General features: G+C 39.9%; 1 protein-coding gene across 7 annotated transcripts in view; it reads left to right on the plus strand.

Annotated features, from left to right (window-relative positions):
• The window catches only part of adamtsl3 (ADAMTS-like 3), a 228,076-nt gene that overhangs the window by 84,603 nt on the left and 123,693 nt on the right, over window positions 1–19,780 (plus strand). For all 7 annotated transcript variants that reach the window (XM_071472982.1, XM_071472984.1, XM_071472974.1 and 4 more), the window contains one exon: window positions 18,899–19,026. In XM_071472982.1, the coding sequence (XP_071329083.1) occupies window positions 18,899–19,026 (128 nt within the window). The remainder of the gene's footprint in view (window positions 1–18,898; window positions 19,027–19,780) is intronic.

Here is a 19,780-nt window from a genome sequence, read left to right on the forward strand (position 1 = left end):
CACAGATCTGGGGAAGGTGACAGAAACATTTCTGCAGCATTGAAGGTCCCAATGAGCACAGTGGCCTCCATCATCCGTAAATGGAAGAAGTTTGGAACCACCAGGACTCTTCCTAGAGCTGGCTGCCCGGCCAATCTGAGCGATCGGAGCAGAAGGGCCTTAGTCAGGAAGGTGACCAAGAACCCAATGGTCACTCTGACAGTGCACCAGCGTTGCTCTGTGTAGAGAGGAGAACCTTCCAGAAGGACAACCATTTCTGCAGCACTCCACCAATCAGGCCTGGATGGTAGAGTGGCCAGACAGAAGCCACTCAGTAAAAGGCACATGACAGCCCACCTGGAGTTTGCCAAAAGGCACCTGAAGGACTCTCAGACCATGAGAAACAAAATTCTCTGGTCTGATGAAACAAAGATTGAACTCTTTGGCCTGAATGCCAAGCGTCATGTCTGGAGGAAACCAGGCACCGCTCATCACCTGGCCAATACCATCCCTACAGTGAAGCATGGTGGGTGCAGCATCATGCTGTGGCGATGCTTTTCAGCAGCAGGAACTGGGAGACTAGTCAGGGTCGAGGGAAAGATGAATGCAGCGATGTACAGAGACATCCTTGATGATAACCTGCTCCAGAGCGCTCTGGACCTCGGACTGAGGTGAAGGTTCATCTTCCAACAGGACAACGACCCTAAGCACACAGCCAAGATAACGACGGAGTGGCTTCAGGACAACTCTGTGAATGTCCTTGAGTGGCCCAGCCAGAGCCCAGACTTGAACCTGATTGAACATCTCTGGAGAGATCTGAAAATGGCTGTGCACCGACGCTCCCCATCCAACCTGATGGAGCTTGAGAATTCTGCAAAGAAGACTGGGAGAAACTGCCCAAAAACATGTGTGCCAAGCTTGTAGCGTCATACTCAAAAAGACTTGAGGCTGTAATTGCTGCCAAAGGTGCTTCAACAAAGTATTGAGCAAAGGCTGTGAATACTTATGTACATGTTATATTTTTGTTTTTTATTTTTAATAAATTAGCAAAAATTTCAAGCAAACTTTTTTAACTTTGTCATTATGGGGTATTGTGTGTAGAATTCTGAGGTAAAAAATTAATTCAATCCATTTTGGAATAAGGCTGGAACATAACAAAATGTGGAAAAAGTGAAGCGCTGTGAATACTTTCCAGATGCACTGTATATGATATGTATTCAGATTGTACTTCTATGGGTTTTTACTTGACAAAATCAAACATTTAATCTAAGCAACTGCTGGAAGTTTAAGTTTGAGATTATTTGAGTTGCCAGTCCTTTCCTTTTGTTTTGTTTTTTTTTCTTTTTTGTTTAGTTTTTGATTGAGATTTGTGATTTCACATTGTTATTTGTAAAAACAACACCTTTTCTCTTAACTCTTTGTTCAAATAAATGCTTCGATGATTGAATACTGTGTTCTGTGTAGATGTTGAAATAGTTTTAAAATCAGTTCATTTTTGAATGTTTTACTAGTAAAGACATGCACATGTGATACCTAAAATACACTTCTAGTACTTATACTGTACTTATAGGATAGTGTGCTATTACTGTAGTCTGAAGTACCTAAAAATATGCACCAAATATAATTTCAGTGTATTAAGGTATATCTAAACTGCAACTTTTAATACAATTAGTCTTAACCTGAGTGATTGCAATTTAACACAATGTGAGTGTACTTATTTTCAGCAGATAATAGCCTACTAGAATGTTTTTAGAAAATATACCTTTATATTTTTTCCATATTTCCAGTACAATTTAATAATACTTGGACTGCACTAAAATTATGTTAAAATGCATTGATAGTATATTTTAAGTAGATTTGTTTTGACTTAAGAATATATTTGTAGTACACTATAAAGTCTATGTCAGTACACTTTTTTAGCATTTGCAAAATTCTACTTCTGATGTATTTAGCATATTTTAACACTAGTGTGCTATTTTGGAGGGTGAAAGTACCCAAAAATACAGGAAGATTATACATTTAATTGATTCAAGCATGTCTTTAGTGCAGCTTTCAGTATATTGAGTACAACTTTAGTGGTTTCATTTCATCAACTTAAAGTATACAAATTTTAAGCATGTAAAAAGTAAACTAAAGTAAATGAAATATACTTAATTTACTTAAAAATACTACTTAAGTATAGATTTTTTCACTTGGGTTTAGTAATGTGTACTTCCACCTCTGCTTAGTTTTTTCATTATGGTTCATGGTCAGTGTCTATGATCTGTATTTTTGTTGGATTCAACAACTGCCTCTGGCTCTTGTGTCTTTAAATAACTTGTTCAAAGTGTATGAGCAAAAATTCGTTTTACCTAGAGCTGACAAAGCTATATGACCACTGCTTCTGAACTTTTGTCTTTGTACCTTGCTAGCCTGGCTCAAAAATCCTAAACCTCCAAAGCAAATTAAGTGGTGGATCTGACTAAAACTCCTCTGCACCCTGGCCTCCACAGAGCAGACCCTGACTCTCCTATATTATTCTTCACCCATAGCTTTTAGCTCAGTGTATCTAATCTTTCTCATTTAAAATGTATCCTCTATCACATCTTTACATAATACAGTCAGTGCGTCAAGCTAAACAGATTGCTGGATGTTGAAACAAAATAATAAGCCTTCAGCTGGACTGATCTCTGATGAGACTCAGTGTTGGCTTCTCACATTCCCTAATCTCAAGATCAATCTAGTGATTCGTAATCACTATTACATTTTTTCTTACTCATTCACCTTTGCCAGCCATCAGCACGCCTGCCATGCACATCAGCCACCTCCAACTGCACTGTTAACAAATGTAGCACTTCCATTTTCCCATTGAGATACATTAGTTTGAAAGTGTCACAAAAAAATGACAAGTAGACAAGTCAATCAATAAATCAATCATTATAATTTTGTGACTATTCATGAACTGCTGTGAGGGTTGACTAGAGGAGGACATGTTGGATCTTTCCCATAGTTGCTGTAGTTCAAGGTTTTAAACAGGGGCAAATTATATGCTCCTCTTATAATGAGTTTATATTTACTCCATAGCCCCCAGTCTTTTCCATATAAACCTCCTCTTCTGTTTTCAGGTAGTCTGCTGTTCCTGTGTAGCTGGAGAAACTGTGTAGCTCACCATGCCCCTTCCTCCTGGCTGTGAGCAGCAGAGTATTTGCTCCAAGTTCCTCCTTTTTACTTAGTGCCAAGAATCTGTGGCACAATCTACCCCTCATAGACTTAATTTTGTTCACCTGGTAAGTGATTGAGAGGCTGCATAAAGTGTTGAATGGGACAATACTTTATGACATATCACGTTACTTTGAGGATGTCAAAAGATGTTATGTGATATGTTGGTTGTGGGCCTTTTGATTTTACATTTTTTATTTCCTCGCTTTACTCCCTGTTTGTAAACAAAAATAGTAATGTTGGATCAGATCTGATGAAAGCAGATTTAGAATTGATCATCATGCCATCATAGGACAAACTACTACACACAGCTCTGGCTGCCAATCACCGGTGAGCTCTTTGTTTATGTTGACATGTAAACGTTTTTCTTGTAACATTAAAATTAGGGTTCGCTCCTTCCATTCTCTCTTTTTTTTTTTTTTTGTTTGTTTTGTGGTGTTAACGCTTCTAGGCTTCCACTGTTAACCATGGTAACCCTTATGTTTGACAACACAACACTATGAACTATGGGAAATTCCCTCAGGCAAAGTCTGCAGAAATGTGGAGTTACAGAAAGCGTGCATAAAGGGCTCAGAATGTCTGCTGCAGAGCCCTCATACACTTGATGGTTACCTGGCTGGTTCTCAGTTTATCTCTGAGCCCAGGCGGGGGAGAAGTCGAGGTCACCCTTATCCTGCTGTAACGACTGAGGACTACCTTTCCAGGTCTTTTGTGCAAAAGAGATTTTTCTTTTTTTCTTTTTTTTTTTATCTCAATGGGACTTCCTGGTAAAATAAAGGAAATAATAAAAAAATAGTTATACTTTGGAAATTTGAACCCCAGGCTGGACTGGATGTAGGTGCTGTGTAGGGTAATTAGGAAGCAGAAAACTAATTATAGTAAGGCTGATAAATATTTAATGGTGTTTTACAATAATCCACAATCAGTTTTTGTGATATGCAGTATGTGTATGTACTGTAAATGTGCTCATGTCTACCTGGCTGCAAAGAGCATGATAAGGCAGATCAGAGCTGTCAGTCACTGGCTTCGCTGTTTTGCTTGCTTCGGCAGCACTGCAGCTAAGGAACTAGAACAGAGCTCTGCATGTTTGTGTGACTGTGTGTGTGTGTGTGTTTGCGTGTATGTAATTGTATAACTGTTCATGTATGTGTCCATGTGTGAATGCTGAGCTCTTTTGGCACCCGTCATCATGGTAATGAGCTCGGTGCTTTCATCAAAACAGCTGGAAGCAGCTCAGAAAGCCATCAGCCTGCTCAGTAACCTGCAAGTGGAAGTCAGTGAAGTATATTGATGCATTATGTGGGAGAAAAATCTTTCAGGGGGTTAAGTGTTCAATTTCCAAAGGAGCAATTCATCAAAAAAAAACTTACATAATCCATAAAAAACACTGTATAAATAGTGCCCTCCAATAGGATATAATTATTGTTTGGAAGTTTTCCAAAGCCACTATTATACACTACAAAACCAATACAGTGTAAACCCAATAAATACACTGGCTGCCAATCCAGAAAGGACCAGCCCTATATGAAAGCCAACAGGTAAATACATGCGTCTTTAACATCTCTCCCTGTAGTTTTAGGTTTTGAGGTATATCATATAGGAGGTCCATGGTAATGTTTCTGTCTTTCTTTCTTTCTGTTGTGTGTCTGTGTGTGTATCTGCCTGTCTGTGTATTGGGACACAAACAATGGAAAGATGGCCAAATCAAAATGGTCGCTGTGACTACATGACCTTAACAAGGCTACCACAAGATGGCAGTAAACAAAGAAAGTACTCAAGGAGGGAGGAAGAGTGTGAGTTTCTTTATTCAAAGCTAGTTCAGGTAGTCAATGGGTACCAGGTTAAAATAGAGGGTGAGCTGCATGTAATTCCTTGTACTGGGAAGTTCGACAAGTATGTGTGAATATACAAGTATCATTTAACAGTGTGGCTGACCAGTAACATAAACAGATATACCAACAACAAAGCTTAGATACATTACCTAGATCTGCACATGTCCATCAACAAAGTTAACAATCTAGTCCTCTAGCTGTGTTGTGTTATACTGTGCTAGTTAAGGCTACACCCAGTCAACTTTACCCAGTCCTTGGAACAAAAAGAGAGAAGGTCCTTTCCAGTGTTGTCTTCACAAAGTCCAGAGAGTTTGTGTGAGGTCCTGGTGGAGTGAAGTCCTGTCCAGCTGTGTGGCTTTGGTGCTGAAGAGGAGGCTGCTGGTAATCACAATCATTCCGGTGTAGATGGGAGATACTATAACCTGACATTTCTTCACTGTTACTCTGATGGTCACACAGCAGAATCCACATCACTGCTTGGAGTCATCGTGAGCTCCTCCAAACAGCAAGCCTTTTCTGAATCTAAATATTACCATTTGCTAAAATATTCACTTCCTTGATGTGTCTCTGACTTAATATCCATCTGTTTTAAGGTTTATCAGATATACAGATATTAAAGTATATTTGTTACGATGATTATGTGATAAGCTGTGCAGAATATTCTATCATTGAATATGCAGCACAATCACAAAAATCAGTGCTGCCTGAAATACCAAATTATGAACACTGCAGCTTAGAAGTCATGTCACAACAGAATGTTTATAGCCCAGACAGCAAAAGTGACAAAGGCAGCCCATTAACTTCAGTTTACCTTTACAATACCACCAAAAACACACAAACGGAACTCACTTTAATAGATCATTCAGTATTATAATATAATCAGGTCAGCCTGGTTATAGTGAAATCAGTTATTTTAAGGATGCGTATGAAAAAGGAAAGATCACCACCATCACCACCATTTTTTTGTTTTGGGACTCTTGCCCTCCAATAACACATTAACATGTCCCCATACATCAAAGAGAATAAGCTTAGACATGAAAAGCATCATAATTAGGAAGGCATAAATTAAGCAATAACCATTTAATTTCATTGTTGTATATACACATATATATGTGTAGACTTTCCATTTGTAACTCAGGTAATGGCAACAAGGCATACATCAAAGAAACACAGAGAATCAACAATCAAAATTGATTACATAACTGAGCAATGGTGAAATTCAGGTTTGGAAAGTCACTCCTAAACTGCAAGGCAAAGACAAGTTGTTAAGTTCCTGTAGTGGAAAGGACCTGTTATAGGTTCTGTGCTGGTATCATCACACTACATTCACCTTTGCCTCTGTCTGACCTACTGACAGTGGTCCAAGGATGAACAAACCAGGAACCAACAAACAGGGTGTTTGGGCATGTGCTGAAACAAGTGTGATCCACAGTGGCTCCACCTCACAAATTAGAAGACCTAAAGGATCTGATCAAGGGGCAACAAAAAAAAACTCTATACAGAAGATAATGCATTACAGGCAGCGCCAATGCTATGAAATGGTATACACTTCCCACTTCCTGTCTCTTAAGTGGGTGTAGTTGTGATATCACAGTACTAGATACAGGCTGCGGTCGTAGTCGAAATAATCTCCCATCCTTACAACTTTTCTTTGGACTTGATGGAAAACGTCATGAGGTCAAGGAAAGATGTGAAGGAAAATTTCTGAATTTCTGACTGAACTTTCACTAGGCTTTTCTTTTTTAAACCAGCTTTATTAAGAACACATGGACAATAAATATTCCTCTCCAAACCACAAAAACAAATAGGACAGAAATGTTGAAATAAGATAACATGAAAGGAACACACAGAGAAAGTTGATTCATTAAAATGATAATTAAATCAATATAAGGAACTGAGACAGAGGTCAGAATAAATTATGATCAGACATATAGTTTCCTGATATGGAGGCTTTGACATTTTTATACATTTGTTGGAGTGGAGAAAATAGATTTTTAGTACTTTACACAATGGGAGGGGATTCAGTAAAAAGACATTTATGCATATAGTATTTTGTGATGATGATATTGTTAACTAGAAATCTGGACAGATTTAAAGAGAATAAATCTATATTTATGGATTTGGAGCTTAGACAAGGATTTCCACAAGTTTTGGATCATTGGATTGGATTGGATTGGATTGGATTGGATTGGATTGGCTTTATTGTCACTGTAACAGTACAAGTACAATTGCAGCGAAATTACAACAATCACCCCGTCAACACATAACATAACAGGATGACTGTAGCAAAAAAAGGGGGGGGGGAGGAAGGGGGAGAAACATGTGGAGAGGAGAGGAGAAAAAAAAAGAAATAAACCCAAACTATACTCTGGGGGGGGGTACAGTGTGGATTTGATAAAAAAAACCTTGGCAACATAAGCATATATAAGCACATTTTACAACATATCGACGCAAACAACTTGCTCCAGGGGAGGGGGGAGGGGGGGGGGGAGGTGGTTCCAGTACAGACAGGCAGCCAGCCTTAGCCGCTGCCATTGAGGCGCCGCCATCGGACCCCGCCCGCTGCACTGGATGGGAAGAAGCGGCGAAGGCGTGGGATGGGGTTGGGGGTTGGGGTGAGTTGCAGATGTACATGTGAGGAGTGCCGTGAATGTGTGTGTGTGCATAGGCCTGGAGAGTCGCTTCGTCTAGTTCACAATCAGTGCCTCAGTTCGCAGGGTGTCATCGCGATAACACAGCAAGTTGCCATGGAGACATCCTTGATCGGGTCCCGGACGGAGTCAACAATCAACAGGTGTCCGTGGAGGAAAGGAGGGAGGGGTAGGAGTAGAAGCGTCTCACTGCAGCGATCTCGTGGGGGAGTTGTTCCAGCACCGGCCTTGGCCAAGGCTGGTGCTGCGGGGGCCGGAACACAGATTAGATTATGATTGTTTGGGTTAGGGCGAGCAGTCGTATTTCAATAGACACGGTTTACTCTGTTAGTCCATTCTGGTCATCTCCATCCATTCTCCTTTGCAAAGCTGAAAGCTTCTCCAAGATGTGACCCATATTGCGATTTAAGACCACAGTCTGAGCATTAACAGCTCTGTCTATTACCACAGACAGGGTGTTGACAGCTCCTTCCAAGGTGGTTCCCAAGTTGCGGTTCACAATCACAGTCTGAGTGCTTACAGCTTTACTCACTCCATCAATTATGTCGGGCAGCGTGGGGATTTGGACTGCTGTCACCGTCTTCCGAATTTTCAGATACACCAGGGCAATGCCTAATCCAATCAGCAGAAAGCCTGATATCACAGTTCTGAATATATAAAGATCTTCGATGTCCTCAACGGAAAGACTCGCCAGGCACACGACCCTCCACTGCTCCCAGGAGTCCCTCATGTAGCCAGCGGCGTACGTTCCGCCAGGGCAGACAGGTTCCCCCGAACCCGGGCTTCTCGTCGAGAAGATCCTGTCAATTGCGTTGAGAGACCAGTTGACCAATTCCATGATTTTAGATTTAGAGAGCAGTGCGGAGAGAGGCTTCCAAGGTTTAGACAAGACAGGGCGAGACGTGAGATGCAAGGCAGGGAAAAAAAGGGAGAGGAGAGAGGGGGAAGATGCGTCCGCCTTCGTTGAGAGCCGGAACAAACATAAAACAGCTGCTCTGTTTCTATATTAATGTGGGTCTGCCAGGGTTAAACTACAGTGACATGTCCAATACATCCATAGGTGCATCGCTTTAAATGTTGCTGCAGCAAGGAGTTGCGGAACAGCATTATCTTCTTTCTTTTCATAAAGAAAGGTTCAGTGTTACCTATGCTAAAGGAGGTAAGATAAGAAGCATTGGAGCTCCTTTCCTTATCAATTAGAGAATTCGAACAGCTCTTATCATGGCTGCTGTGTAGATACTTCTGGGTCATTTCATCCAGTTAGGAACCTTCCAAAAAGACTTTCCAACCACAGCCTCAGTATGAATTTGAGCCTGATTTTGCCACTCGTTTTTATCCGCTAGTTTAATATGTGATCAACTCAGAACAAGATCACTACAGTCTAATAATACTCTGCATTCCCTACAAAAACAGTCAAATGATAATAACAATCATAGTAGTCTTAGGCAAAGAAATACTAAATAGCAAAAAAATACAAAATAAAGTTTAATTTCAGTTTAAACTTTTAATTAATAGTTTCACATATAAGTCCCTCTAAACTTCTGTGGTTGGAAAGCGTTGTCTGCAGCAGTGAAACCAGACCAGAGAGACGAGGTCTGTGTTGCGAGATCTCGCGAGAGTGTGTTGCTGAGACAAAGACAGGTCGCAAATAATGTTCATTTTCTCCTGATCTGTGTGTCTAAAAAAATGCAATTTTGATGTCAGAATGTTCTGAAGATCTGTGGCTTCTGAAAATGGATCCAGTATTTATTTTGGTGATTACAGGGAGAAAGAATCGGTCATCATCTGTGATCATGTTCACTTCTCCCATTGGATGAATAAACTCAGACCTACCGCTGGTCTCCCTAAAGGGGTGGGGAGGTGGAGAAACCCACTTGACACAGTTACAAGAAATTATTGAAAATTAATTGTCTCCTTTTTCCACTGTCTCTGGCGGCAACCTGAGGGCTGAAAAATGAAGCCAACACAGAAGTGATAAAAACTGCAGTTGTTCGAATGGACACTTGAGCCTGGCTCCAAAACCGAGTCAGTCCCCAGAGACTCCCATGTTAAAATGGCCAACTTTACAGCAGGAATAAACATGTTTACAGCCTGGTACAAAAAATGTTTTTTTAGCTCATTTCCTCCTTCATAACAACTGTACCGGGGATGAACTTTTATATAACTCACCTGTTTAAATTTTATTAAAACTTAAAGTTATGCATAGTTGTGGGCGTGGTCACTTTGAGTGACAGGTCAGTGAGTGTATGCTTGCCACAAACCTGGATGCAGAGAGTCTTGGCTCCACACACACTCCACCTCTTTTCTAATTTTTCAATTAGCCAGAAGTTAGGGCTGGAGTCAGGCACTTCCAAGATGGTGATGGTGGAGCAGCTCACTATGAGCTTCAGAACCGCTCTTCAGAAACCTGTGGGGGACGTGGCATGGAGGCTACGCCCATCTTTATTTGCAGTCTATGGATCTGATGCTAATGTCTTGGTAGCAGATACCACTGGGCATTTAGAGCATCTAGCAGGCATTTAGAGGTCTTTTAGGGTCCACACCTTGCCATGTTGGAGGCCACATGGCAGGGCAGGGGTGGTATTAAGTTTTGCTATCGTTATTTGTTATTTGTTATTTGTTATTAAATGTCTCTTGGCCAAGTGTTCAAAACAGAAAAAGTGTAACAGCTAAGAAGGATGATCCAGTTGATTTTCACTTCTCGGTCAACATAAAGTAAACTTCCATCATTTTGATTCAATACAGCATTTATAGGTTATTATTATTTGTCCTGTTGCTAAACATGATGTCATTGACAAGTCCCATGAGAAATCTGGGGAACATGTGCACAGCTCACCATACTGGCAGGCTCAGTAAACATAGCTTTCCTAAGCATGATTAACAGCTGAGTGTTGTGTCTGAAGGCCACAGTGTATCATAGATCAGGGCTGGTACAGGTTTTTACAGCTGTCATGGCATTTTGAGGCCAGGTCTCGTAGTGTGAGGGTTCTGCTGTAATCAGCCAGGGAATGAGCTTAATCGTTTATAATGAGTCCAGAGTCCGACATGCCAGCCTCATGAATAAGACAGTGAGACAGACTTAACAGGTCAAAGGAGTCCAACAGATCCTTGTTTTATATCTAAACTTGAAGGAAAGAAAAAAAAAAGTTCTCCATTCTTGTAACTGTATTTAAACTGTATTCCTTAAAGTTACATTTCACTCTGAAATATTTCTTTTACCTGTAAGTCAGTTCCAGAAGGACTTGAGTCAAATATATGAAGTTGAATTTGAAGACTGACCTTGACAGAAAACAAATGACTCACTTCCCTGACTGTAACATCTTACCATTATCTTAGAACTTGACTTCGAGTTCAATCTGTTCACTTGACAGACTTGATACCCTTGGCAAGCTCAAGAAGGAAGAAGATGAATTAAATTCACAGAAAAGTATTTTGAATCAGCAGGAATGATTTTGAGGAAACAATGAATTTCATTGTTCGTGCCCTCATATTATACTTGATATTCACATTGAACATGTCAGAATTTCTCAGGATTTCTTAGGTGTCTCTGCAATGTTTTGCAATGTTTTAATTGTCTGTGGCCACTTAAGGCTTCAGTATCAAACCAACAGATATGATATCACCACTAAAGTATTTATACCTGTTGCTAATGACCACACTAGAAGGTGGGTTGAAAGGCCAGCTGTCATAGAGAGAGGGGAGATAAGATATCATTTAAAACACATTTCATACGATGTCTCCTGGAAGGGATTTGCTGTGGATGTCTGATGTGAATGTCTGTTGATTTTGGAAAGTTGTAGAAATTGCCAGACCTCCTAATCTGAAATGAGGAAGGTGAAGCTGAGGTTTTGGAAGCTATTCAACCATCCAACAAGCACTTATGAAGAAGCATATTGGCAGTTTAATTTTGCATTGTGATATACCATATTATAGAAGTCAAATTTCAACAATTCATTGAATTTATCTATTTATTAACCAGAAAAAAAGTTTGGTTCAATAGAGTGCTACAGGAATTAACACAATTTAGCACTTCTGGTTCCCTTGTCCCAAAGTCTATGGATTTTTAAAATAGGTTTTTGGTGAGATGACTGTGGTCAACACAAGCTCAACACTCAAGACATTTTCATGTTTTTATTTACGACATACCAACACACCAGTAATTACTGCAGCTGTGATTTCTTGAAGCTTTTACGTCTCCTAAAAAAGGCAGGTTGTTAACACATGCCTAAACAAGACTACAGTGAACATGAAAACCCATCTACTCAGCAGTCCTCCTTTACATCCTTGCTGTTTTTATACTCACAACTGACAAACTATTACAAACTTTGTTTAGTGGTGGTGATTTTGAAGTCATGCAACAGTGATGTAGTTGCTTTATAACCTAACATTAGCTTCTTACTTCTGGTGATTGTATTTAGGCTGCTGGTGTTCGTTTGTGAATATTATCCTGCTGTACAACGTGTGACAGTATCATAAAATTTTGTGTGTCACGGAGATGATTTTCTGCAGTAATCCAAAAGCCAATTTAAAAATCCCATTGGTTTTTTGACAAGGGAACCAGAGTGATGCTAACATCTGGGTAAGCCTAGAAAAACACATCATCCCTGCAGCACTCTATATGGAGAAGATGTTGTGTGATCAAAACAACCATTTCTCAAAGCTTCTCGTTTCCTGTTACAGCAGTTGCCATCCATAAGTGTTGGAATACCACCATCTAGTGGAAAGCGCTTGATCCTCCTGCATTTATGAATTTAGTTTGATACAAAACATCAAGGTAGAACAGTCTCAAAAGGATCCACATGAATAGGTGGAGATTCACAATGTTGATATATGAGCTGTAAATTAGAGACATGGATAAAAAATCTCTTGTGGATCGTGTTTTACAGGACACGAGTCACATGACATTTTACAAGTCTCGTGCTCTCCACATTTGTGGATTTTGTGTGAAACAGTGCACTAGAACAGCCTCAAAAGGATCCACACGAAAAGGTGGAGATTCACAAATATATTTCCATTGTTGTCAAGTTGACAAACAAATGATGATATACTAGCTGAAATTTTGAGATACTGATACAGATTTACAGATACAAATCACTCTGCATTTATTTGTTGATTGTGTTTTATGAGATCAGTAACTTAAAATTTGAACAGTTGTGAGATTGTTATAACACCAAAGTTTGGTCCTTCAAGATTTCAACACTGACTACAAGAATGAGATGGGACTGAAATGGTGTTCAAGGCAAATCCTGGTTGTGCCCTTCCATAACCCTGGCCTCCACTTTCTCAGTTTGCTTTGTACCATATGGACCTCCTCCTGATTTCTTAACTGGAACTTCATGTTGCCAGTGAACACTAATGCGGATTAGCCTCATATAAACTTTGCAGCAGACATAGTTGAATTTAGGATCCCTGCCAAGAGCACTGGGGAAATACTCCTTTGTTGTACTTACTAGCATTTAACAATATGGATCGAAAATCCAGAATGCACACACCTATAGTGAAGTAAGCCACTACATTAAACCGACTTCATGAGTAGTAGTTGTATCCTGTATTCAACAGTCTTATTCATACAGTATAAGGAGTTGGGCGGTTTCTAATTCCATCAGACACAGCCCTATATCAGCGTACAGCATCTTATATGACCCAAATCTATAATGAAATCAGCACCAAACAGGCTGAAGGAGCTTCTTCAAAAGTTTGTTCTATTTTTTTCTAAATAATTTGTTGTTGGACTAAGAGTCAATCAAAGACAAGTTTTTGTAGAGTTGCAAATACACAGCTGATACCTAATGATTTTTAGATTTAATATTAGTGATTAAAAAGAACATTTTTTGAGTCATGAGGTTGTACCTGGATGATTAAAAATGTGCCAGGGGGCAGATAAGGGCCACATGACTGCTGGGTGACAACCGTATCTTTCTTGACAAGACTAGATAGGATATGATTCTGATGAAGCAACATTTTTAACCCAAACCTTCATCTTTCCCAGCCATCACCAAATTGTTTTGTGCCTTAATCTAATTTTAGTGACACTTAAGGGCACGGATCACATTGTCCACCCTTATACAGGCAATCAGAAATGAAACTGTATATTTATCCCATGCTCCCAACTTGTATTGCTTGTGACCCTTTAATATGAAGCACTATCTACTCACAACCATTTGTCACAAGTTTATATGTCTAGTTAAACTCAAGGCCTCTCAGATTATTTCATTAGAATAGTTTGAGAGGTAAAATAACCCAGTCATTAACCATATATTTTATATTACAATTTATGTTAGGATGATAAATTGAGAAATGTATTGTACATGTCGAGGTCACCTGGGTTTTCAGTAGACACAGATTGCTGATACTGAACTATGCAGAGCTCACACAATAGGCCCGGCTGGCCATCCAGGCCAAAAAAGCCATGGCTGGACAGATTCTGCTCATACCGATGTTATTAGTGTTGGAGGTCTGGGATGGCTGTTCGCTGGCTGAGCCCGACAACAAAAGGTAGTTTTATCCTATTAGCAGCGTGCTAACATGTCTAATTCCTCTCTAGCGGATCACTGTGTCTCTTTAGATGCAGCAGGCAGAGAAAAGTGAGAGAATACCAAGTTCCACTGCATTGCAAGAGTCCAAGACTTACAGATCGATCCCATCTATGTGGGCGCAACAGAACAAGGTTGAAGACTGCAAATTGTTTTGCTCTGCCAGCTGCAAGGTCAGCCAGTGATCCGGGCAGGGGAGGCAGGGTGAAATGAAACCCATGGAGGCATGTCAGAAATGTTAATTCTGGTTGATCAGGCATAAATAACATTGTCAGAGGAATTAGAGTTTGTTCCTGTGCTGTGAGTTTCACTGACACGGCAAGAACTGTTTTGGGGAAGGGCTGCCCTCCCCCTTCTCCAGGAAAAAACATTTTCTGAATTGTATAAATATGTGTTTTGATTCTTTGTCCAGTGACACACAGGTTCAAGGGCACAATTTAAAAGCACTTTAAAGGCTTAGTTTTTTGCTTCTTGGACTTATTTTCCCATCAAGACTTCATTGTGCTTCAATTTCCCTCTTACACACACACACACACACACACACACACACCACTCCAGTATGAGGTTCCCTTTTTATCTGGCACCACGAGGTCTGGGGTTACATCACTGACCCAGAGGAAGCCAATTTTCCTATTTTTGGTGACACACAGCCAGGAAAACCCTCTCTCTTTCCATCTCTCCCACTCTGTATCAAAGTCTGTCCCACCCTCACTGCCTCTCCTTTATCCAAGCTTTTAACACAGCAGATAAGAAGGGAGGAAGGTCGGTGGGTGAGATGTGTGGAGGCTGTCGCAATTTGGTGGGGCTACATGTCTAAAACAGATTACTGTATCACAGGACTGTGAGATAATGCTGCAGTTCAGTGGCCACGGGGGGTGAAGTGGTGGCTCTCTTTAGTCTTTCAGCAGGTTGTTATTCAGCAGAGTGAGACCTGCACCTTAACTGCTGGACTCTTACTGCATACTGCAACACAAAGTACCAGATATTACTCCTCTGCCTAAACAATTTTTCTTGCTTTATCTTAATTTGAGTATGGGCTAGATTATGCAAGATTGTTTGATTTAAATTAAAGCCTCGCCTTGCAGTTTTAACTTAGTTTGTTTTATTTTTAGCAAGATACTAAACAAACACTAAACAGAACAAAAAACTATCTTAATAGTCATACAAATAAGAAACTAAGTTCAGTTCAGTCTTTGTAGAAGCAGATCTGATTCATCTGTGTGGTGGGACACTGGAAAGAACAGCAGTAAATTCAACATGAGACATATTTTTTCCTCCTTCACTGGATCTTTCTGTAATTAAATTCAGTAGATCTGAGCTGATCACACAGACTCTGAGGACCTTAATTTGCTAGTTAGCAAAATCCAAAGTCATGCAACATTATCCTGATAAATAAACTCAAACTAGATTCCTGTTGTCTTCTGCCGACTGCTTATTGTGTATAACTGGACTCACTGGGAGCTGTGGTCCTGAACCACTCTGCTGTTCCTCCTGTCTGTCTGCACAGTTACTGCTGCTGGATCAACAACTAGCCTACTGGAAACATCTGGATTTGTATGGATGTGAACTAAATTTGCTCTTAGATTTTCAGCCATTTTTTTACTCTGTTCTTCATGTAAAATGAATCAGACAGTCCACTGCTGCTTCAGTGTTTAAACAATGATAAAGATACAGACCAGTGTAAGGAGTTCAGCGCCGGAACATTTCAGCTCTCCTGCTGAGCGATGGTTTTTAAAACAACACGAGAACACGTGTTTCAGCTCGGCGCTCGGTTCAGTTTGTGATTTGCTGAATACATAAGGGATAAATTATAGGCTATATATCCTGTTGTCCAGGAGGCGTCCCATCTCTGTTCATCCCGAACACATTTTCTATCATCCCTGGGACGACGGGGCGTCCTTAGTCTCAAGCCCTGCTCTGTATGTAACTGTACGACTGTTGTTGCTGAAACAATCTGATGCCACCTGCATTGACATTCTCAGTCACCTGAGGAAAAGCTGCTCTTCTGTTTTTCCTCACGTCACATTAATGCAGGAGCGTCGCAGTCATCAAATGTCCGATCCTGTTTACTGATGTCTGTCCCATAAATCTAAATGAAGCGGTCACTTTGGTCACTGTTCCTATGGAAACACCAGCCAGTTGAGCATCTTTATGACTGAACCTCCTGGCATCTGGGCCCCAACAATGAACGCCCTTCCAAAGTCACTTAGATCCTTTCCTCTTGCCATCTTGATACAAAATCAGAATCACATGGGCCTTATCAACATTTTTATACATGCCCAGAGCATGATGTTGGATGTATGTTTCTCCACTCATTTACTCAGGTATTTCCTTTAATTTGTCACCGATCTGTACATGTAACCCATCCAACAACTGTTGAGATACTTCCTTGAAAATCAAAAATACCAACCTCATGGTGCACTAGGGGAAGTCAGGAGATCATCAAAGAGATGATCTTCGGAGGAATGGGTGTATGTCTCATTTTCACGCACAAGACAAAATCTTGTGCCCCATCACGGAACTGCAGTAAAAGTCCCCCTCTGATGAAAATCAAGTGTTTACCCTTGTTAACATGTCCATATGGTGTTTTTTATATAATACAAGACATATGATAAGTGAAATAATCAGTCAACACCATGACTGAGGTTTTCCAGCTTGGAACTGCAGTCAACCAGTGCTAAATAAACCTGAAACTTTTTCAGTATAAAGAGCCAGACTTAGCATTAGCACAACCAGTAATACTGTGTCAGCCACTGCCAGTTACAAGCTAACAAACAACACAAACAAATATCGACACTTAACATTCTGATATGTCTTTTGTCGCATATTTTGGTCACAACAAACTCCTCACTCCTCAACAAGCTCCTGAGTCTTACTGAGGCTCAAACGTGTGGCTGAGTCTCTCCAATGTTTCCTTCACTTACCATCTTGATAACACACTGGTCAAACTAGCACAGTGGGCGGGGTACAAGGCCTGATCCAGAATTTCTCCATGAGAAAGTAAGAGTAGATGTGCTTCCAGCCCCAGTTTTCCTTTTTTTTTTTTTTTTTTTACTCTTTATGTGGGAAAGCGATGTTAAATTTTTTACAGAATTTAAAACATGTCTGGAGAGGAACTTTGAAACATAGCAACAAGCATTTCCTGACCTTAAAGAAGTTGTTTATTTTTTTATTTATTTATTTTTTGCCATGCCCATAATTTTTCCTTAACCTTGAAGGAGCTATCTGTAAGTTTTGCTATTGCTACATAGCCAACTATAGCATTGTCAGCTGTATTTCTCAGTCTAGAAGGAAGGTTGAGAGTTCAGCATCAAACTTCATTACTTTACTCAGCAAGTGCTGTATGCCAATGTTTACTCTTGTTTTGCTTCTATATTCAAAAAATAGTAAGTAAGAAACATAAATAAAGTACAACAGTTAATTTCAACTCTAATTTGGATTTAAAGTATTTCCCCCATTTTTTCACATCTGTAGTAATTTTACCATATCTGGCTGCTTCCTGTATGGCCCCTTCTTAACTGATACTAGCCAGAATATAATGGATGTTCTTTGTGTAGTGCAGTTGACTGTCTGACTTTTTAGACTTTCACCCAGAAGATTTTGTTTGAGAACTTTGAATCTTTTTTGTAGCATATTTTTTCTTTGTGATCATGATACATCCAACATTTAATGACACAGAGAGCAGGACCTAATGGTAAGTAAGGGTCCAGTGGCAATATTTTTTTCCCCCAGGGCCTCATAAAAGGTAACTGACACTTGCAGGATCAAAATATTTCTGCTTCATCTCTGCCTGAAGAAAATTGTATAGGGTGGGCTTAGAGGGGAAACATACAGTGTTTCTTTTTTAACTGTATTTGAACCCAGAGTTTTTTTGTTGGTTTCTGAGGAGACCTGTAATATTCTCAATAAGTAGTCAAATAATTTTGTGACTTTTTTCAGTGTTGTGCTGTCCTAAAACATAACAGCCAAAAAAGCAAACAAGTCATCATGAAGGTCACTGTCTGACTAACAGAGGGGAAAAACAGAGAGATGTGTGTGGGAGATTGCAGCTTTTTATTCCAAAAGGTAATTGTAATGGGTCACAGATGTGCACACATCAGTTATCTGTACAAAGTAGCATCAAGTGTTTCCGGTATAGATTAAAGTAATTTCAACCCTCTGATCTAATTCCAGGTGAGACAGTGAACACTGTGATTCTCCTTGTCTAAGTAGCAGAGTATTACTGGGATTTGTAACTATAATGTATTATTTGTAAGTCTTGTTGTGTTAGTAACTAAATGTCACTAAATGATGTGTTAAGCCCAACATCACTGGTTTTGAAATTTTGATGAATTGCTAGACACAAGGGATCACTACAGCTCAAACTATAATTGTCAAGTCTATGTCAACCTGCTGGTGGCATTAGAGCAAAGGTCACTGTGGATATAAGGGGTAACTGTGCATATTTCTACCTATGTAGTTATGCAAGTGTTTTAGTTGGTCATTTAAACAAGTGATAAATGGCCAACAAGCTCTGTTGTCTTGCAACCACAAAGCCTCACATTTTGGGGCTTTTTGTATTTTCACTCTTTTCACTGCACTCTCTCGTGTCTTCATCAGTACAGTAATTCTCCTGAAATGTGAAACATGAAAACTGCTATGAAAGCATGTGAATATGTAATTTGCTTGAAGTAAGTGACCTCTGTGTTGGTGTTTGTCCCTGTAGGCATCCAGAATGACCCGTTCAGATGAAGACAGGGGCATCGGCTGGGATGCCTGGGGCCCGTGGAGTGAGTGCTCTCGAACCTGTGGGGGAGGAGCCTCATACTCTTTGCGACGTTGCCTCAATGGAGGGTAAGCCTCATTTAACATCTAATGAGACACAATTTGACAGTATCTTTAAAAATTTGGAAATACTTTGTAGCAGAAATCATTAAAAAGACAACAGAATTAATCATCAAATATGTAATCCTTGCACAGAGCTGCTGCTCGCTGCTGGGTTTGATGAGACTTTTTAAACACTTTAACAACACACTAGTCAAAGCAGCAAACATGTCGCATTTTTCTCACCACAAAACATTCAACCTAGGGATTTCTGCTGATGTGTTTGGATACCTGGTAAGCAGATGTTTCCAGTTCAATCACTTCACCAGTAAAATCAGCCTCTGAAGGCACATCTTATTTAGAGTCTGTGGAGCATGTACTGAGGGATCATTGTGACCATGAATACCCTGTGTATAACCCTAACCCAAACCCAATATACACACTAAAATCAGGGCCAGCCATTGGTAGTGCTGAAAGAAAAGTTTGGGAAACAGTCATTAAGGTTCATCCTGTGGATACCATGAATGTGTCTACAAAGTTTCATGGCAATCTATCCAACAGTTTCTAAGATTTCGGTCTGGACCAAAGTGGTGGGCCCACTTTTCAAAACACCAGTTACAAAGTGCTTCACTATTGGTAATAAAAATAGATTTAAAAAAAAAACAGTATAGTAAACAAAACTAAAAGACAAAACCAAAAGGAATAAACAACAATCTTATAAGAATGCCAGTCTGCAAAAGTGGCTGTTTAAAAATTGTTTAAATAGTGAAGCAGACTTAGCTGA

Source organism: Trachinotus anak, unplaced genomic scaffold (assembly GCF_046630095.1).
Source record: "Trachinotus anak isolate AG129_WGS33_773 ecotype Australia unplaced genomic scaffold, CSIRO_AGI_Tana_v1 ptg000042l, whole genome shotgun sequence".
In the NCBI taxonomy this organism is placed as follows: domain Eukaryota; kingdom Metazoa; phylum Chordata; class Actinopteri; order Carangiformes; family Carangidae; genus Trachinotus; species Trachinotus anak.